The 21,852-nt window shown below is 48.0% G+C and overlaps 1 protein-coding gene across 4 annotated transcripts in view; it reads left to right on the forward strand.

The window, feature by feature from the left end:
- The first annotated feature begins 717 nt into the window (after positions 1-717).
- Positions 718-21,852, forward strand: part of Ntrk2 (neurotrophic receptor tyrosine kinase 2) — a 297,297-nt gene continuing 276,162 nt past the window's right edge. The window contains exons 1-3 of one of the 4 annotated variants that reach the window (XM_055629282.1): positions 718-1,010; positions 1,544-1,666; positions 2,551-3,098. In XM_055629282.1, coding sequence (XP_055485257.1) covers positions 2,887-3,098 — 212 coding nt within the window. In that variant the 5' untranslated portion in view covers positions 718-1,010; positions 1,544-1,666; positions 2,551-2,886. Of the gene's footprint in view, positions 1,011-1,481; positions 1,667-1,918; positions 2,164-2,550; positions 3,099-21,852 lie in introns of those variants that run through there. The other 3 variants (XM_055629285.1, XM_055629283.1, XM_055629284.1) reach the window with 3 other exon arrangements.

Genomic DNA, 21,852 nt, shown 5'->3' on the forward strand with positions numbered 1-21,852 from the left:
CAAGCTGTCCTCAGATCCCTGGTTCACTATAGCGCGCACCTAAACCATTTTCCACCAGAACACTTCCCCTGAAAGGACGCTGCCTGCACAACGGGGTGGGGGTGGGGAGTTACTGGCCCTTGTGGACAAAGACCTTTTCGCCTTTGGGTTCTGCCCCTTGCCCCAGCAGCAAAGGTGGCAGGCAGAACTGAGGGGTGACCCGAAACTTGGTGTATCAGGGCTCAGAGAAGGGGATGGGATGGTCTGCTGGCGCTTGCTCCAGGCCTCAGCCGGGTGTCTGAGCTTGCGAGGGTTCGGTGTCTGCAGTCGGTGCATGGCATCTACGCGAAGGCCCTGCTAATGGATTCCATTGCCCAGTGAAGCTTAAAGGACGTGCGGGGGCGAGGGGGGAACCCAAACGTTTACCCCGGCTCCATCCTTCCCGTTTCTGGCCTCTGCGGGCAGACGGGCGACCATTCTTATGTCTTGAACTGGACTCCGACACATAGTCTTGTGGTTGCGTGCGGGACTTCCGAGGAAGGAGATCGTCGGGTCGGCTGCGAGGCGCGCACCGTCTGGGCAGCAACGTGCACAGGCGCGACGGGTTGCGCCTCTGGAGCCGCAGCGGCGCCCACGGCGCAGTTCTGGGTGCGACGGTGGCAAAGGCAGGACGCGCCGGGGCGTGCTGGGCCTCTTCTCCCCGCGCGGGGGCACCAGAGCCCTCGCCAGTGTCGGGCACTGCGGCGCGTCGGCCGGATTCCTTCTTAAATGACTGCGGATATGCGGGCGGTCGGAGCAGCAAACGGCGAGGACAGGCTCACGCCAGGCTTGCGAATGGCACCGGCGCAGCAGTTACGCTCTGTCGCTCGACCCTCCGGAATCGCCTCCCGTGTCCCTAGTGAGACACCAGGGCGCTGCCGGAGCCCAGCCTCTCGGTAGCTGGGAAGCACCTCCTGCCTGGGGCAGCGCGGGTGCAGGGTACACGTTCGCGCCCATGCGCGCGCGCGAGCGCGCACACGAACACGCGCAAGGTACGGCAGGGCAAGGGGACAGGGGCTTGGGTGCCCTGAGTGAGGGGTGGGTGCGGTGGAGAGTGAAGCTGTGATCTTCGAATGGCTGCACCGTGCCAGGTTAAAGAATAAGGGAAGATGACGCGGAGGCATCCTCCCCGCAGGCCAGGGTCGGTGCCGAGCGTTTAGGGAACCCACTGCGTGGTGGGCGCGCTCCCTTCCCCACGCAGGGCTCTCCCTGTGGCGCAAACGGCAGGAGAAAGACCCAGCAGAGCCACACTCGAATCTGCAGGCTCCTGCTCTCTCGGCAGCAACCTCAGCGGGAGAGCTTTGGAACCATCCAACCCTAAATAGGTGGCCCGGAACCGGGCAACGGTCCTTGGTTACCAACGCACAGCCTTATATATTGATTTTTCTAGGGGGTGTAGCCTGTCTTCTCTGGATTTGGGGGAATAGCTTGCTTTCCCTTTTGAGCACGGTGGGGAAAGGAGAACGCAGCAGGGAGGGAGAGGGAAAGGGAGGATTCCTACAATAAGGACGGCGCATCTTTTCAGAGGCTGCCCAAGCCCCGGCTTCCATTTCAGCAAGGGGGACCTAAGCCTCTGCTGCGGTGTCGAAGAGATGTAAGAATTAGGGACCAAGGAAGCATCCCCGAGGCGCAACGCTGCATTTCAGAGGTACCTGGGTCGTAAGGGGCGCACACACGCACACGCGCACACACGCACACCCCGCACAGCCACCCAGCCAAGGTGTGTGCGTGCGCGCGAGTGTCAACTCCCACACGCTGCTGTCTGCGCCTGGCCGCTGGCACCAAGCCTCCTCCTCCTCCCCGCTCGCCCCCAGATTCCCTCCCCTCCTCCTTGCTTTTGTCTGGAGGATGCTAGGCTATGCGTGTGTGCGTGTGTGTGTGAGCGTGTGTGTTTTTGGATTTCATACTAATTTTCTGGAGTTTCTGCCCCTGCTCTGCGTCAGCCCTCACGTCACTTCGCCAGCAGTAGCAGAGGCGGCGGCGGCAGTGGGTTAGAGCCAGTCGCTGCTGCTGCCGCCGCTGCTGCCGCCGCTGCCGCTGCTGCTGCTGGGGCTCCTTGCGCTTGGTTCAGGAGGCCGGGGAGCCGCACCGACAGCCCTCGGTGGCCTTAGCCAGCACTGTCCCCCTGCCGCAGTCGCTCCCCAGGTGGGATGTGCCCGCCACCTGCCCGCACCCCCTTTCCCCCCAGCGCCCAGCGGCCAGGGAGGATTCTGCAGCATCATTGGGGCCCCATCGCCGGCGCAGCCTCCGAGTCCTCTTTAGAGGGTCCTTGGCTTGGCCTGTGCTATGGAATCTGCTCTCAAAGACCCTTTCCGCACCTCTCCTGCCTCAGCCTCAGGCTTGGAGGGAGGGAGGGCACACTGGGGAGCCACTGAGGGGCAAGTTGATTCCGAGGCGGGGAGCTGGGCACTCAAACATCTCTTCTCCAAGCGGGGATTCGGTGGGGGAGAGGGCGCGGAGGGGCTGTGTCCCGCTCAGCGCGGTGGTGTGTAGGGTCTAAGCTCAGTCTCATCCGTGTCTGTTTGTCCTCAGCCCTGAGGTGCGCATCGATAGCCGCGAAGGTTAGCGGTTCTGCGACCCAAAGAGTCCGGGGAGACCCAGCGAGCGGGTGCCCGACTTGTAGGACCATGCAGCCGCCCTGTGGCTCGGAGCAGCGGCCCGCGGCGTTCCAGCCACTGTGAACGGTTTGACCCGCGCCAACCTGCTCAAGCCCAGCACAGCCAGGCTCAGCCTCCGGGACGCTCCACTCCGCGGGAGGCCACCAGCAGCAAGCGAGAGGGCGCCGCGAAGGCCTCCCCCCCTCTGGCGGGGGACGCCTGGCTCAGCATAGGGACACGCACTCCGACTGACCGGCACTGGCAGCAAGGGATGTCGCCCTGGCCGAGGTGGCATGGACCCGCTATGGCGCGGCTCTGGGGCTTATGTTTGCTGGTGGTGGGCTTCTGGAGGGCCTCTCTCGCCTGCCCCGTGTCCTGCAAATGCAGTGCCTCTAGGATTTGGTGTACGGAACCTTCTCCTGGCATCGTGGCATTTCCGAGGTTGGAACCTAACAGTGTCGACCCAGAGAACATCACCGAAATGTGAGTTCCTTGTACTTTTTTCTCCTGTCCTCCACTTCAGGGCTCAGGCGGAGATACGTCCTGATGTAGGTAGATGCTGCCCCAAACCTGGTGAGAACTAGGAGGGCAGAATGACGGAGTACCTGTCACTTACCTGTGCTTTTCACTGGCTTTAGGCTGCCAGCTGGTGAAGGGTGGCACTCTAAGATCCCATTATGCTCTTGGGAAGGCATTCCAAGTGCATTTTCATTTCAAAGTTCTGATGGGTGTGTTTAGGCATTATGTATATGAGAATAATATTGGAATATTTTTTTTTTGGTTTGGTAAAATACTGTGTGTGTGTTGTGTGAGAAGTTCTAATAATATTTGCCAGAAAGAAGGTTAAAACCATGGACTTTGAGAAATTGGTTGGAGGGAGTGAGGGTCTCTCCCTTAACATCCTTTCCCGAGGTTTGGAGTTGACCGGTTTCCCTTCCCATCTCATCTATTGGATTTTGCTCGGGAGATTGCAGCCGGAGAGGCTCTGGGAGTGCCGTGTAAGAGGAGAAGTTCTGAGTGTTGAAAAGCACTTGCTCAAGACAGAAAATGTGATCATGGGAAGCCTAAAAGCCTGGGCTGATTTAATTTGGACCTGATTTCTCAGAGATAGGATTTTGAGGCCATTTGGATTATAAATCTTAATTGCCCATTGAATAATTCCTCAGGACTAGGCTGGAAGGCCCAGCCGTGTGTGCACTGATGGACGATAGCTGCAGCCTGGGACCGTCGTGTCCCCAGAAAGGTTACAGCTTGCCCCAGCTTGGTGGAGAGACGGAGAAATGTATTTCTCTTCTCCCTGTTGGATGTCTGTGAGAGGCACACAGGAACTCAACAGTCCTTTCTCCAGATTCCTAGGTCACCTGTGTTGGAGGTACCACTGTTTTTCTTTCCCAGCAATCTTGCCATTTTATGTCTCACGAACACAAGGCTTTATTCATCTGTGGAGAGGGTTATAAAGCTAAGTTTCCTGGGTGATTTTCACAGTGTTTGAGACTGAGAAAGGCAGCCTTGAAAGTAGGGCTCGGGCTGTGGCCTTCCGGTTGGCGAGTGCGCATGCACCCCCTCTCCCAATGTACAACAGTGTTTTTCTGCCAATGCATCCGCCAGTGCCAAAGGCATCAAGATAACCTGTTCTGGTTTTTAAATGTAAGTAAGAGTCCTTTCTAATCTTGCCGTTCTGCTGCTGATGGCTGTGCTGTTGGACTCGGGTGGAAGGAAATGACAGCAGGGCAGAGTGTGCAGCCTACAGGCCTGGCATGGCTGAGCCAATCCGTCCGTGAACTCTGGGTCCCGGGTGCCAGGTTCCTAGTCATTGACACGTAGCACAGCAGGCCAGCGGGAGGGTAGGGCGGGTTGTGCCTGTCCGGGGCTGGCCTTGTCAGAACAGTCTCAGAACCCAGGCCTTCCGAAAGGTGCTGTCAGTCAGGACGGAGGGGCCTCTGTCAGAGCCTGCCTGGTAGTTGGAAATGGGGGAGGTGCATTTGCACAGCTAGATAGTGCAGCTTTTTAAAGAATTCAATGACAAGACACCGGGTGAAGGGAGAAGTGAGGCACAGCGCTTGCGTGTCCCTGCAGTGGTCTTACTGTAACCCTTTAAGACCAGCTGCAGTAAAGTGGCTTTAAATCGAAAGCACCCTGCTTCCGAGGTCCCAGAGCTCTCTGCCCAATGCAGACCCGAAGACAGAGCATTCTGTGTTTTCTCCTTGCAGATGTTGTCATTCTTTTCCACGTGAAGGCAGCTTCCTATTTAGAAAAAAAAATATTTACTAAAGCCACAGTTGTTCATTTTATTTTGATGCACCAGTACCTACTCTGGTTTTCTTTTCCTCCCCCCCCCACCCTGGTTTGGAAATCCATTGATACTGAGCGGACTGAGAGCTGTGTGTGGCTGAGTTTCGGGGTGCAGGAGCAGGTGGGCAGTATCCGTCAGGCTGGGGAGGGAAGAAGGCGTTGCTGGCTGCTTTGCCCCTCACGGTGCTTGAGCCCATGCAGTGAGCATTTGTAAATTGTTTTGCAATGTTTGTTCGGAAGGCACCAGTGATCCAGACCTCAGACAGCATCTCCAGTGGAGTCTGTTTCCCTCTCTGCCTCATATGACACCGTCTGTGCTACCTTTCCTACCTGCCAACGTTTGTTCGAACAACTTGGCCAGTGACTACCAGCTAGACTTGGAACCAAATTCCACGGTTTCAAAACTGTCATTTGGTCCAGTGCTATTCCTAATGTATTCTGGGCCACCCCTGAAGTTACATGAAAACCGGAGTGAGGCCTGTTATCTGTGCTCACAACTTACTAAAACAACAGCTGACTATTTACATTAAAAGATAATGTATCTTTTAGTATCTGTATTTTCAGCCATGGAGTGTGTCCCTTAGGGTTCGTAGAGAAATGTTAGAATGTTTCAAAAATATAAGCACAGATTAGCTAACAGGTGAGGACTCTGTGTTTATGCAGAGTTGGAGTCAACTTGACCTGTGGCCAGTCATTGTTTGAGCGTCATTGTTTGAGCCTATTTTATTAGAAATCTTAGTGTCACAGTGTCTGCCCCACATTACCACTTAAGCCGATCTGTACTTCTTCTCTGTGTGAAGCCACAAATGCCCGGTTGGCATCCCATTGCTAAGGGACAACTACTAATGTTTGCAAATGGTTACTGCCACAGAAGTTCCAAATTAATTTTTAAGACAGTGCCAATGTCACAAGGAAGCTCAATGTTATTGGGATGATGGCCACTTAAATCCCCATTGTGTCAAGTGCCAAGGTGTCTTGTATGTCTTACCCAAGTGGTAGGTGAAGGTGTAGTTCAGATGAGTTTGCTGTCCTTACCTATGGCTAAAACAATTTTCCCATGGTGCGCTTTCCCAGTGTTCACGCCTATAGCATTCTCCAGTCCACGCTGTGGAACCCATCTACTCTAGTATTGCAAGTGTTTACGAAGGCTGATGGGGGTCTTTTTCCTGAACTTCTTGGGTGACATTCTCTGAACTGGGGGCAATGTTTGGAACCAAGTCTAATATTTATCTCTCTTAGCACAGCGTAAATAGAACCCACAGCTTCTGCTGCCAGAGCATCTATGTGCATTTTATTATTGCCTGGTTAAATGCAGTAATGCTCTGCCATTAATACATTGATTTTGGCCCTGGCACCTTAATAAGCTTTGCTATTGCAATTAATCATGCTTAAAACATCCTGGCACTCACAAAGATTCAGCCAAGGGCATGAGTATGATATTCACTCCGAGGCTCCTCACTGCCAATTCTAAAACTTTAGGTTGCACTTTTTCTGCACTTAAGTGTTATACGTTTTAGCTTGAGCGCGGTTTGCACAAGTCACACTGGGCTTATTAATAAATGCAGCATTGTTCATTATCTAATACAATTTGCAAACTGGAGGTGAAACCTTCCTTTCCACATAGCGGAAGTGTGGACAGACCTCAGCTCAGCCTAACCACTTGGAGCCTTTTTCTTTCATACCTTCAATCTCGTTTTATTGCACTGGGTAAAACACTGAAAAAGCCCCGTGACCCTTCCGACCCTACTCTCTCCCACCTCCCATCACTGAATGTACAGGAAAATGTGTTTGATTTTCTTCTTCTCTGAAAAGTGATACTTCCTTATGGGAATTCAGAGTGCTTAGAGTTAAGAGAAGAGCCGGGTTATATGTTGTTAGAAGCAAGCAGTGGGGGGGGGGTGAAGTGATGTGGTCATAGCTCCCTCGTGTTGAGCGTAGGTCTGTTTAAGGTCATTCGCTGTTTCTATTCCATAAACCTTTTGTTGTATCTCTTTCAATATTCCTCGGTAGAGATATTGGCTAAGATGAAGAGTAGGCTTTGCAGGGAGGTCTCTTTCCCCTTAGGGGCAGTCCATACGATCTCGGACTGTATCTAGGACATTGAGGCATATAACCTAAAGTTTTTGTTTAGCAGGGGAAGGGAAATTGAATTTCTCCTTGTCATGCTACTTTCTTTCTTTCTTTCTTTCTTTCTTTCTTTCTTTCTTTCTTTCTTTCTTTCTTTTTTTTTTTTTTTTTTTGCACTAAGTAGCATGTCAGTTCCCCAGGTTTGACCTAGTTGCTGATCTATTAGGAAGACAAACATGGTCAGGCCATTATTGGGCGGTGCACACTGGCATCATCTTCAGGCTGAGCTGTCCCTTCTGTGTCTCTGGAGTGTCTCTTGTAGGTTCCAAGCCGTGGGACAGAGTATGGCACACTGTCTTTGCCAACCCTTGAGCAGTGTTAGTTAGTACACGGCGCCTCTTGATTCCTGTAAATCCGTAAGGAGGTTCAGGAGAGAGATTATTTATGGATGGCAGAATTTTTGTTTGGTGTGTATGTGTGTATGTGGGAAGAGAGAGAGAGAGAGAGAAAGAGAGGGCACAAGAGAGAGACAGACAGAGAGCACACACAAAAAAAGCATAGAACCATAGCTGCCTGGTCATTTTTCATGATCTACTTTGTCAAGCTATTTTAAAATACAGATCTCACCCTGCTGTCCCAAATGGCAGAGGTCTGAACTCTGCAGCAGCCTGGCAGCTGTAGCGCTGCATTTGATTGCTGGTCGATCTCCATTAAAAAGGTAAAGATCCCACACCACCAGAGTTCCCCTGCCACTTACTTCCCTCTCCGGAGTGTCCGAGAGATTGGGAAATCATAAATATTGATCTCGACATGAGTACACACGAACAGTCTTGAAGTTATCACAGCTCTCTAAAGAAAAACCGTGTGCCGACACCGAGTTCTCTCAAGTATTCCAAAACCAGTCCATAGCGGAAGAGGGGAGCTGTGAGTTTCGGGAGCCCTCCAGAGACATCAGTCTCTAGAACTCTGGTCTCCACGTGTCTGAAGAGCTTTGGTTGCGATGCTCAGCCAACTCTCTCCTGACCCCACAGCTCCCCCAGAGCTTCAGCATGGGGTGGGGGCTACTCTTCTTGTGCCAGCAGTGGGAGGGGCCAGCATGCACCACGCTCTGCCATCCTTGGAGGTCAGAGGTGTGCTCTGAACTCCCCAAACTATGCATTTTAAAATGTGAGCTGCTTAAGCAGGCTGTTAGCATGGCAGTGCTAGTTTAATGAGAGAGGGTGAGAAGGCCAGGGTTCAGAAAGGCTTCGAATCAAGGCCATAGAAAGAGAAGGGACCCTAGAGCCTCCATTTCCCTTCCCACAACCCCCAAGTTCTTGCAGGAATGAGAAGTTCTGTCTCCTTACATCTAAGAAATATTGTGACCTCTCTGTTTGAAACTCTCCTCTGTTTTGTTTTGTTTGTTTGTTTGTTTTGTTTTATTTTATTTTTTTGTCTGTAGACTGAGGTCTAACTTCAGGGCACGACCAGAGAAGTTTCAGCAATGGGAAGACAAGCTTGGGATGGCTAGTTCTGTGGGAGCACATTCTGTGTGAGACGATGTAATTAAAGAGGCCCAGGCCGTTACAGATTCCAAAGCAATGACTTTACCTTCACAGGGGAGGACATGACTTTTTGTTTTGAACTGTCATTGAAAAAAAAAATGTGCATATACAGCCCTCTCCATTTCAGAGTTCTTACACAAAATTGAGCTGCAAAGGAAAGTCCTCTGGAGTTGGCCCAGATGAGGAATCAGAAATGGACCAGTGGTGAGCACAGAACACAGGACAGAGAGAAGTCTTTGCCACAGTCGGGACCCTCAGTCTCTTATATAAAGTCTGCTAGCGTCCATGAAAGACCTGTGGTCAGAGAATACTCATTATTCTCCTGGCTTCCGCTTTGCCCTCTTTTCCAATCCTCCAAGACACCAGACCCAGCTCAGCAGCTGAGCCAGTGGTCAAACCTCAGGGTCCTCTTAGCGGCTATCCTGAGTGTTGTCATGGTTTGGGGCTTCCCAGTGAGAGGACAATTCCTGAGGCAGGAGTGCCTGCTTATGTAGATTTAAAGCCTCCTGCTGGAGTAGCTGAGGGCCTGACAGCCTGGGAGGACCTCCAGAACGGCCTGCCTGGTCAAGTCCACCATAGTGAGGGATGAAGTCCCAGCAACTCACCTAGGCCTCCGTAACCTCAACTGTAGTTGCCTGGATTTGGTTTTCAGACCAAGCACCACTGTGGGGCAGGGGCGGAGTGATGCTTCATTCCTTTCTTTGCCTCCCCACACCCCCCCCCCACTTTCATTCAGCTCCTTTGCGGTCTGTTGTATTCTTAAGAGATATATGATTTGGGTGACTTTAGTAATTTTTAATCTTCTCACAGGGAATAGAACTATTAATTACCCACTATTTAGAGTTCCTTTTCCACTTCAAATAAAGACCAATTAATTTTTAGCACCTCAGCCTTTCCCATAATCTTCATGCATACCCGAACACCCCGGAATGATATTCATGTAGAACCCTATGACTATGAATATAAATCTCTGCTGAAACTCAGTTCTGTGTGATCCTTCAGATCGAATTATGGTAATTTATAAAGCTCTCCTGGTAATGGGAGGTTAGCTGTCTTAAGTTACTTTTTAAATTTCATTGCAAGCGCCACTTGCTTGCCCAGGACCTGGTAGGACATCTCAGAGCTAAGTTTGTAGATGTCGCTGTGTCTTCTGGGTCTTTCATCAACTTTCAACACAAATGGAAATTGTTCCAAATCAAAAGATGCAGGGATTTGAATTTTCAAGTGACTTGTGGAATATGGTACAACTTTAAAAGATAAGGCCAGAAAAAAAAAAAAAAGAATTTCAAAAAGGGTGAGGGAGCAAAATGGCTCAAGTTAAGGTGACTTGCCTCCAAAACTGAGGGCCTGAGTTTGATCCCCAGGATCTACGCGGTAGAAACACACGTACACGTACACACACACACACACACACACACACACACACACACACACGAATAAAAAACAAACAAACAAACAAATAAATAAATAAATAAAAGACCAGGAAGCCCCAACCCCTGTGAAGGGGCTTGTTTCTGTTTCATGGATCCCAGAGTCCCTTATTGCACGGTGTGGGAGATATCTGTAGCCAAATGCGACTCTTGCTCACCAGGCCGTTTTTCTTCGCTGAAGTTGCCTTACTCATTTGTTATGTGTGAGCAAGAGAACTTGACATGGTGACCTTTAAATTCCCTGGCAGGGTATGATTTAAAAATAAAAATAAAACAAAATCAAGCACCTCTCTCCAAAACAAACAAATCGGGTTGCAGAAGTGGCTCAGTGGTAGAAGGCATACCTACCGTGCTCAAGCACCATAAAACCAACCAAGGAACTACCCACCCATCCATCTAACCACCCAACCCACCAACAAACTGCCAACCTAACCACCCACCCACCGACACCACCAGCCAACCCAACAGAAAACCCCAAGCAAGCCAAGAAGCCGCAGTTATTCTGTGTAGTTGGATCCAGTTTCCCTTCAAAGTTGTTCTAGGACCTCCTCTAGGCTGCCGTGGAAGCCTTTGCTCCTCAGACGTTTTGTTTGTGTTTTTTATTCTATGGCTTGGATGTTTGTTCTCCTCATCCCAGATTCACACGTTGACATTTAATTCCCAAAGCAGCAACCCTTTCATGCATAGAATGAGTGCCCTAAAAAAGAGACTTTCCATAGCTCAGTTGCTCTTTCTACAGTGTGAGGACAACTTTAGATGTTAGAAACAGGCCCTGTTTATAAACAGGCCCCTTTAGACACTGCATCTGCTGGGACCTTGCCCTTGGCCTTGCCAGCCTTCAGAACTATGAACAATAAACTTCTGTTGTAAAAAAAAATGACTTATTCTCGCATATTTTCTTTATAGCAGTCCAAAGTGACAGGCCACCTGGTGCTTGGGATCTTTCCTTTTGTGGCTTTTTAGGTTTTTTTCCTATTTCTGTGGTACTTTCTATCCCCTCCTCATGTTCCCAGGTCACAGACATAGACAGGCAGGCAGGCAGGTAGACTGGCACACATACACACACACAAGCAGAGAGGGAGAAAAAGATAGAGGGAGAGGTAAGGGCAGAGAGAGAGAGAGAGAGAAAGAGACAGAGAGAGACAGAGACAGAGACAGAGAATTTGGCTGTAAATCCCTGGTGGATGATGAAGGAACCTTGTTTTTTTTTTTTTTTTTTTTTTTTTGTTTTGTTTTGTTTTGTTTTCGTGTGTGTGTGTGTGTGTGTTTGGGGGAGGGTAGGGTAGGTGACCCATGATTTAAACCACCATTCTTTCCAGTGGACTTGGGCTAAACAAGGCAAACACAGCAAGTGGGTTAAAGAACCTAGTGTTAGGGAATGGAGCACTCCACGTGAATGTAGTATTTGGGCCTGATGAACTTTGCATGAGGTTTGGCCTCAAGGGTCTTTGTTCTAGAGCCTCAGTTCCCATGTGTAGTGTGGAGAGTTGGTGGGGCCTTGGAGGTGGAGCCTAGTGTGAGTTGAATAGGGGCCTCACCCTGTGAATGAACTGAGGCCTTTCTGGGGGTAGTCTTTTGGGTTTGGGGCAGTGACTCAGATATCACATAAGTGTATTCAGTACCCTGGAAGTGGGTGGCTGTGAGAGGGTCAGTATCCCTCTGCCTCCTACTTCCATTCTGTGGGGCTGTCCTGAGGACTCACCAACCACTAAACAGTTCCCTGGGCCATGCACTTGGCTTTGGGAAGCTGCAAACTAAATCAGCTCAGCCTCAAGTACTTTGCTAGAGCAGCCAAAACAATGTCCAGGGCATGTTGAAACTGCCAGAGTTAGTGAGGCGTCTGGCCCCTTTGGAATTTCTGGTTCCTCTAAACCAACCTTGGGTCTGGGATCTGAATGAGCGCTTGGCCCTTACCAGCTAGAAGTAGGGACCTAGCTGGATGCCAACCCCCAAAAGATGCCTTTGCTTCTGATCAGTCAGCCACACCATGGTGTTTCGTTTTCTTTAAAGCCTGCTGTGGTGCTGTGGGCAGGTGGGTAGCAGAACTCTGATGCACAGAATTTCTCTACCTCATTGCTTGCAAGTCAGTTCTCTTCTGCTCTGGACATGTCCTCTCAAGAGAACTGAGATCCCTCTTTGGGATCGGGCGGAAGCATTCTTAATATGTTCCGTCTACCTGTGTTTTAAGTGCATACACCAGCTAGCTCAAGCGTTGATTTCTAATTAAAAATAAATAAATAAACCTCACTGCTGTGTGTTTACTGACAACATTTTTGAAACATGTCTGGCCAGCTTCTATGGCTGAGAAGTATGGGCTCCTAAGTCACCTGCCTCTTTGGTTTACCTTTTGTGACAGTGATGATGGACGATGTCTCATCAGCAGCATCAGATCTTATCTTTCTGCCCATCAAACTCTTTCATTTGGGCTAAGGAGTCTCCACAGGTGTGGCTGGAGATAGCACAGCACGGCTAAGCATGGTAGGAGCCCTGCCCTACCGAAGCCAAAGCTCAAACCTCATCTGTGCTCCCTGTCATGGGCGTCCCTGCATGCCTGCTCCCTCGTTCCTGTCCCGACAGACCTTCATGACTTGTAACACCCTGCCCTGATCTAGGGGACCTCTCAGAAAAACTTGGCTCGTGGGCCTTTCTTGTGGGTTCTTCTTCCATTCCTCCATTAAAAGTTCGTGTCCCTGAAGTTTTCACCATACATGCTTCTCCTTCCGGCCTGCTCCATCCTCAGGCACAGCATCTGATGCCTCCTTTGTGCTAGCAGAATCCCCTCTTGTGTTCTCAGGAGCTTCCAGCAGCAATCTCTGAGTCTACGTGCTCAGCTGGTACTGACCACGCCTTCTGCACCACCCTCAGCACTAAACGTTAAATTTGTGGTCAGTGTTTTGAACCCATCTGCTGAGGTGTTCCCTTCCCTTGATGTTGACACCACAGCCCGTTCAGGAACACAGGCTAGAAACCTGGGCATCTCTCTGTTTCTCTCTTCTTCTTCTTCTTCTCTCTCTCTCCTTAAATTTCAGTCATCCATTTATCAATTCAACTCCTCAAACATATTCATTTTCTTTGTCTCTTTCCTCTCTCCCATCCCTCCTTTCTTTAAATATTTGCCGGGGTTTGTCTGTGTGGGTTACTGCGCTAAACACTTGGAATATAACATAAAAGCTGACTTTGTCTCTTCTATGGGGGTGTGCAGTCTGAGAAATATCAAATTTTACGGTCTTACAAATATCAAATAAGTACTTAATTAAGAACAGTTTGACTTCTACCACTGCCATCCATCATCTTTTTCTTAAAATGCTGTGGTAGCCTCCTAGTTTGCATGTCTGACTCTGTACCCACGCTAGGCATATGTAGCCCTGTAACCAGAGCAGTCATGGAGGTGCTGCTGGTCTCTTCAGAATGCTGATTTTGTCATGACACTGACAATAATAACTTCTCTCCTGCTCTCATACCCAAAGATGATTATTTCTTTTTCCCTCCTCTTCCTCCCTTTTTCCTGGTTGTCACTATATTGCAATATAAAGAGTCCACATAATTATTGCACAGGATAGAACACAGACACCAGCCTGAGAATCTCTTTCTATACAAGAGATCTCTAAAGAGGAACAAATGATGGCTGAAAGCTTGCTTAATGATCTTGGAGCCCTGGGCATTTAATTCTACAGTCAAGGTGTTTGGCAGCATCAGGTTAAGCTTGGTGATGGCTCCATCTCCATGAGGGGGTGGCCAGGCCTGTAACCCCTGGAAGATGCCCCTCCTCTCCCTCCTCCACTCACTGTCCAGGACTAGTTCTGTTGGCTAAAGCCCAAGAGCCTCCTGAATTCTTTAGAACAATTTTACGTGTTTTTCTTTGAAATGCACCAATTTTATTATACGTGATTTTATTGGAGAGTAACTTTAAAAGGTAATACTGAACGTTCTAAACAACACAGCCGTACAAACGAGAGTCTCCTGAAAAGTTGGTCTCTCTTCTAACCAGTGCTGCAGTCTTCCGTCCCGCCGTCTCTTTCCAGTGCAACTACCCGCTCAGTTCCGTCTGTTTCTCCTTCTGAAAATAGTCTGCCTGTGCCCGTAGCACACACACAGATATGTCTGTTTATACCCACTGTACCGAATCTGGGTTGTTTTCACCTAATGTGTTTAAGCTGCGATTCTATCTGAGCTATGCACACCACTTTGTTTTCTTCAAAGCTGTCTGAACAGCCTGGTGGCCATACTGGATACTCTCAAGAAACACACCTGTCTTAGTTAGGGTTCCTGTTGCTGTGACAAACACTGTGACAAAAGCAACTTGAGGAGGAAGGGGGTTAGTTCTGCTTACTCTTCCACATCTCATCCTTCACTGAGGGAAGTCAGGGCAGGAACCTGGAGGCAGGAGCTGAAGCAGAGGCCATGGAGGGGTGCTGCTGACTGGCTTGCTCCTCATGGCTTACTCTGCCTGCTTTCTTATAGCACCCAGGACCACCAGCCCAGGGGTGGTCCTGCCCACAGTGAGCTGGTTCCTCCTTCATATATGTCAATTGAGAAAATGTGCACTAGCCAGTCGGGTAGGGTTTTCCTCTTTCCAAGTGCTTCTAGCTTGTGCCAAGTTGACACAAAACTAGTCAGGACAACACCCCTTACTTATTCTCCCAGCTTGAAACCACACCAATAGTGTGGGAGAGCCATTACTCCACAGGCCCTTAGCTCTGGGAAGCATCCTGGGCAGCTCACGCTCCACCATGTTCCTTCATGTGAGGTGACGAAAGGCTCAGTGAACAACGGGAGGTTCCTACCTGAAGATCACACACTCCCCTTTTGGCCTGGGGCCCAGGGCATCAGAATCCGCCACTAAAGACATCAAACCCACCATTGGGGCAGGCCTCTTCCTTGGGTCTGATGTCACGAGGGTGGACCTTGGTTGGGTGTATACATTCCTAGTCATGATGACATGACATAGGGGAGACTTCCATGGTGACGTGATGAGGGTCCAGGTGTGAAGTCTGAATTATTAGCACACCAATGTAAGTTTCTTCTGCAAATGGTGCCGGGGAAACCTGGCTATTTACACGTACAATAAAGAAACCCGATCTCTATCTCTCATCTTGCACGCAATATCTTCTTCACAGGCCTAGGAGCTCCGTGTCCTCGGGGCAGCGCCATTCTTCTGGCCTTGCTATCTGCCTTACCAAGCCTTTAATACTTTACTTCTGAGATGCGGACACTCTGATATTTCAGCACCAACTTATCTTCTCACTCACTCCCGGTGCCTAATGGCTGCCCCATGACCTGAAGCCACCTCTCTGCCTTCCACTCCTGGCTGATCATTCCTTATCTTTTAAGTCTCCCATTCTCCTTTAATATCTAGGCCATGGCCTCCCCTGCTCTTGCAGGAAGCCATAAGTCCCAATCACATAGAGGTCACATTCACCCCCAGTGCACATTGTATACCTGCTGTGTATGCCAGTAGGAAATAAGCTGAATGAGCACAGGTATCATTTCTGTTCTTTCTCAACACATTGGACACACATGAAGAAATGTAGTCATGAATCTGCTGTCTATCAGCTATCTACCCATCATCTATATTCTGTCTGTCTAGCTGTCTGTCTATCATCTATCTGTCAACTATTTATTATCTACATAGCTATCACTTCTATCTATCATCTACCTGTTTATCCATCATCTATCAATTTATGTATGTATGTATCTATCTATCCATCTATGTATCTATTACCTCATCTATCTATCTATCATCATCACATCTATCTGTCTATATCTATCTATCATCTATATATTATCTATCATTTGTCTATCATCTATTTAAAATTTAACTATTATGTATCTCTCATATCTATCATCTATCAATCTCTCTCTCTCTCTCTCTCTCTATCTATCATTGTGTATCATCTATGTATTTAAATTTTAACTATCATGTATCTATCTATGTATCTATGTATCTATGTATCTATCTCTATCTATCTAACATTATCTTATCTATCATCATTTAGAATTCTAGGTAAGAGCACTCAAGTTTAGTTTCTCGGCTATCCATATGTAATCTCTTGAGGTGACCATTCTAAAGCCACTAGGTTATGGTGTTTACTTATGCAAATAGCCTTCACAGAATTAAAATGTACAACATTAGTTTGTGCACAGTAAGACTAAATCAGTTGTAGAGAGGGAAAGAGATGGCATCTTGGTGAGGCTAGAAGAATATTTACTGAACAAGAAAGGAGACAGAGGTGAGACGGGAGGATGAGGGCCCATAGATGCAGAGGCAGCAGAGGTGATCCCAGAGAAAAGGGGTCACCCCAGCACTTCAGATCTCCAGGGAACAAATGAGTGCAGTGATGAGGACCTGTGCCTGTTGAGCTATATGATAACCAATGGCAGACAGCCTCATGGACCAGTTACAGCTTTCCCTGAAGCTGTGCTTATGGTACTTCCCATGCAAGGCAATGCTGGAGTGAGAGTTCAGATGTGACTTACATTCCTTGTTACATTCCTTGTAGTGCAGATGGCAGAGGTTGTTCGCTTTTGTCAAAGAACTGAAAACTCTTGGGGACAGTTTAACACACTGTCTGATAGTGTACGCAGAAGCCTGTGCCATTGCACTCAAGCTGCATGAGGCCGGCGCTGTGATCGCATGGCCTTCATTGGCATTTATAGTAATCAACATATTTTGCATCTGAGAAATTTTTATAGTTGTTTGCAGCACTGATCATAAAATAACTGACATATAAGATTGAAAAGCTTTCGAAATAGAGTTGAGGGATCTATAGGTGAACAGATGGTGTTGAAAGATCCAAACAGATAATTTCTCCATGAGTTAAATAACATCCATTTGTTTGTGTTGATATAATTCTCTATATATTTATATGTAAATATATTCATACATATATTTAGGTTCCCTGTGGGTTTTGAAGTTAAGAATTTAAAAAGAAATAGGCATCATTCTGGAACTGACTATAATGTTGCCCTCTGGTAAGAAAGGTCTTATTTTGGTAAAGTCACAGGTCTCATGGTGGGTCTGGGGAACCTCCTGGAAGGTTTAACTTTTCAGCTTTCTTATTTATTCTTTTAAGAACTTTATCTCTTTCCAGAAAAAAAAAACAAAAATAAACAGACAAAAGTCTCGCCTGGTGGCTTGGTGCTGGGCTTACTGCTGACTCAGCCTACCTTGGAGGTCATGGAGCCAATAATTGCTTTTATTTCATTTTATCTTTGTCTATGTCCAGGTCAAAGGGCAACGTGCATCCTCGTGACTGAGTTGTGTTTTTTTATGGATATATTGGGATATATGTTTATGTGTGTATCAGCTATGGCAGTCACTCTTTCAGTTTTGTTTGGTTTTTGTTTTTGTTTTGAGACAGGGTTTTTCTGTGCAGCCCTGGCTGCCCTGAAACTCAGTCTGTAGACCAGACTGGCCTCCAACTCAGAGATCTACCTGCCTCTGCTTCCTGAGTGCTGGGATCAAAGGTGTGCGCCACCACCGCCTGGCTGACATTCATTCATTATTTACTCAATAAATGTACATTAAACATGTCCTCTCTGTGTATTTTCCTGGATTCTAGGTAATGAGACAGGTTACTTCCTACCATATCTTTAACACAACCCACTTCACAGACATAAATAAAGCTTTCTTTCTCCCTGTTGGACCATCCTAGCCATCTCCTAAAAGCTCATGGGGCCTTAAGTGTGCCAACAATCTAACATCACACCTGATTTTCCAGTATGCCACCACAGAAAAGCCATTTCCCACATCATCATGGCCAGCGATGGGCACCAATGGCACAGTTTACCCTCAGGAAGTTCGACTAAAAAGAACAGACTTTATAGTCCCAGAGGTAGAGTTAATGCTTTTAGTAGGGGTTCCCTACTAAAGAAGTGAGGGTGTGGCTCAAGAAGGAGCCTCCTGTTGTCCCTTGGAACCTTCTTCGCCTTAGGTGGCAGAGCCTGGCAGAGACACCTAGCTTAGGCCACTGCCCAGAGCTAAGGGCCTGTGGACCAGCTTGTCTAACAGGTGTCGCTGAGGTTCTGAGCTGGGAGAATGCTCAAGAACAGCGTCATTATGGGGTGTATTCCTGAGAGCATGCAGTGGGCTCACCATGTTAGTCAGACCCCTTCTCCATAGATGAACCTCATCTTTCTCTGCAGGGTGTGACACACAGTGAGCCATGTTCCCAGCCAGGACAGCATGGGATGGGGTCTCTTCTCCTCCCCCAGGTTTTTTTCTGAATTATATCCTTGGAGAATCCTGATGTAGGAAACCTATGTATGAAAAGTTTTCTTTCTCATCATTTTTTTTTCTTTTTAAATAAATAAATAAATAGACCACGCCATAATGTCCATTGCACAGGTATTAAGGAAGCCACTCAAATGGTTTCTTAGTTCCAAACTAAGCACTTCTGAGCACTTAGAACAGCCATTTTGAAGTTAGAGAACCTCACTCAAACCTTTACATATTCACTGTCAAATACAGTTTTATGCACTTATTCACCATTAAAGAGGGAAAAAAAATACATGACAGAGTTAAAACCAGAAAAAACCAATTCACTTTCTACCCTCTTCCCCAACTCTGGTGTCCTTTGCTACGACCTTTATCTCCACTCTCTTTTCTAAGTGTTATACCAGACCCCGTAAGCATGCACAGGCCGTAGGCTGGGAGTCTCACCTGAGGGAGAACTGGCTTTCTTTTTCTTTCTGAGATCGGTTGGCCTCACTTGATATTATACATCCTAAGTCTATTTATTCTTTTGAAGATTTTATATTTTAGTTTTCATCAGAGCTGACTAATACCCCATTTTCTAATTTGCCAGGTCTTCATTATCCATTCTTCAGCTGATGGCCTTCTAGGTTGGCTCCATTTTCTTACTAACATAAACAGAGCAACAATAAGCACAAACATACATGTGTCTCTGGCACAATGTAGAGCTCTGTGTATATATGCCCAGGAGTCATGTGGAAATTGTAATTTTTTTGAGAAAAGTGACTTCCATTATGTATTAATTTGTACCCCATCAGCAGTGAATAAGGCTCCTCTTTCCCCATGTCCTCCCAACCTTTGTCATCAGATTCCTCGATGATAGCCCTTCCGGCTGAGGTGAAGATTTAACTAATAGGCTCAGCTGGCATGTGCAAGCAGATGCTCACACTCACTCACACTTTCTCTGGGTGTGGTCACTGCTGTAAGGAAGGGCGAGTTGCTAGGAAGTGGGTCAATCAGCCTCCACCACATTAAATCACTGTTTCACTTCCTGTGTTTCTTCTTCCTCATCTGGAAGAGGGGTGACGGTGGAACCTTTTTTTGCAGGATGCCATGAGGCTGAACGAAAACGCTTGTAAGATGCTTGACTCGGCTTATTTTTAGCCTTCGGTTCTGAGTGTCTGTCCTCATCTGTATTTTGTGGGAGGTCCTATGAGGCTGAGGAAGAACTGTAACAAAGTGAAAGGGTTCCCCTTGACCTTGGCATCACACAGGTGCTGCGGTTGAGAGCACAGATGCAAAGGAATGGCATCCATCCCATTATTGCATGCTGGGATGCCCCTGGGCTGGTTTGCCCAGCACTCTCATCTCGCCTGCTGTGCTTGGTGGATTGGGATATTGACCGTCTGTGTGCTGAGCGGGCAGAGGCAGATTTAACCACTGATATTCAGGTCGCAGTCTTCTTCTAGAGTTGTGTGTCGTGTAGACCTCGTCCATTTTATTTAGCAGGTTTCTAACTGTTCTTCTGGGCTCTGGTAGGCAAACAGTTTGCCCTCCAACTTTCCCCCAGTTATTTTTCAGTTATAAGGCTTCTACAAAATATATGCATTTCAAGTATTTTAAATGTTCAGTTGATTGGCTTTTTGTGCATCCATGGACCATGCCATCTCAGTGTTTATTTTCAGAGGTCTTTGCACTTTGCAGTCCTAAGCATCAAACAGCCGGACCCCATGCCTGCTCCCCAACTCTTGGCAACAACCCTTTTATTTTTTGCTATGAGTGATCCAACTAGCTCAGAAATGCAGTTTTTAACGAATTATGGTTCATGAATAAAGGACTTTGTTTTGTTTTGTTTTCGAGACAGGGTTTCTCTGTGTAGCCTTGGCTGTCCTGGACTGACTTTGTAGACCAGGCTGGCCTTGAACTCACAGAGACCTGCCTGCCTCTGCCTCTCAGGGTGCTGGCGCCCAGCTCGAATGGAGGATTTTTAGTAGACCTCCTTAAAAGCTGTAGACAGAGTCCCTCTCTCTGCACAGTAATGTCTCCATATCGTGGCTACACACAACAAACTCTTACACTCTGGCTCACTCCCACCGGTATGCTTGTAATTTGACTCCAAAGAAAGCGATCTTGTGCCTTCTATAGAAATGATGAAACACTACCAGGAAAGGTGAAGCTTCAGAGATTGGGAGCTCAGTGAACACTACCACCCTCTTTTGCTCCCACCCCTTATAACTGCCAGTCGAAAGCCCGTGCCGAATGGAAACAGACCCTCATAGAGATCCTAAACTCTCACCCTTTGCATCACTCTCCTTTCTTGATGTTCTGTCTGCTGCTCGCTTTCCCTCTGCCTGACCTACCCTGAGGCTGCAGCAGAGACACCAGTCTCCAGGATCTGTCTGTGTGGACTGACTTGTCAGGCCCAGAGACCCATGGCTTTCAGAGCTGTTCCTCTGTGATTCATGTTAGCTGACATATCTGCCAGGTTTCTTCAGCCCAGGCTCTTTGCTGGCATTCCTTCCTCTGGAATCATCAATAGCATACTGGTTACCTGAAGTAGCAGAGAGAGGAGAACACATTAAAAATATAGTTCATGCATAGATTCAATGCTTTAAGAAAAAAAAAAAAAAGCTTGAGACAAGGTTTCACTGGCGCTCCCCAGGAAGATCAGATTGGCTTGAACTCACAGAGATCCACCTGCCTCTGCCTCCCGAGTGATGGGATTATAGGCATGTGTTGCCACTTCTGATGAATTTTTCATTTCATCTTACTAAAAGATCAAGGAACTATATGCTATGGGCACATACTTCCTTATTGAATAAGTATTAGAAGCATGACAAATCCTCATTAGTTTGAACAGTTACGATGATAACTTTATATAATAAAGTTAACAGGGTAAAAATAAGAGAAATCAAAGGATTAAGGAAGGGAGAGAGAGAGAGAGAGAGAGAGAGAGAGAGAGAGAGAGAGAGAACAGAACACCAGTGACCCCGAATGCTTGGATTAGTTACAATGACTGGGTCCAGCATTTGTCCGCAGCTTCCTGGCAATAGAAAGAAAAACCCAGTATGAGGAAGGAGACAGCCTATCCTAATCCCACAGGAGGAGCGCGGCATTGTCCGGCACCCTGTGTGGAAAGGAATTTCTCTGCAGGGATGATGAATGATACAGCGCACAGATTTTCACAAAGATCCAGAGGTAGATTCAGGTTCTTCTGGAGAAGGCTGGGGGGTCATGAGTCTGCAGAGGCTGAAATGGCTGGAGCGTTTGCTCTCCAGGGGCCATGTGTGTTATAACCTCAGACTCCCATCACCACCCATGCTTTAGTGAGCTGAGCTCTGTCTGCCATGGTGCTTGGATATGGTCTCCTCTTCTTAGAGCCTAGAAAAGAAAATTTCATCCCTGTGGTTGGATAAGGCTAGATCTGTTCTCCTCACAAACCAGACAAGCAGATGGTAGGGACTGACATCTTTTCACACAGACTGAGCAGTGCTGCCCGCGTGCTCAGCCAGGTGGAAGACACCCTGCCTGCACACGAAGATGAGCTGCAAAGGAACCAGCAGGCACACCCAGGCATGCTGGGAAGCAGTGATGTGACGTCCCCAGAATCTGGACCAACGGTGGAGCCGCAGAGCTGTGCGAACAGGCCAGCAGGGATGGCTTTGGCTTAGGAGCCCTCTTGAGCAGCTGTGACCAGGCTTTTCCAGCCG

This window comes from Psammomys obesus, unplaced genomic scaffold (assembly GCF_907164565.1).
Source record: "Psammomys obesus unplaced genomic scaffold, mPsaObe1.curated_primary_1811, whole genome shotgun sequence".
NCBI lineage: Eukaryota > Metazoa > Chordata > Mammalia > Rodentia > Muridae > Psammomys > Psammomys obesus.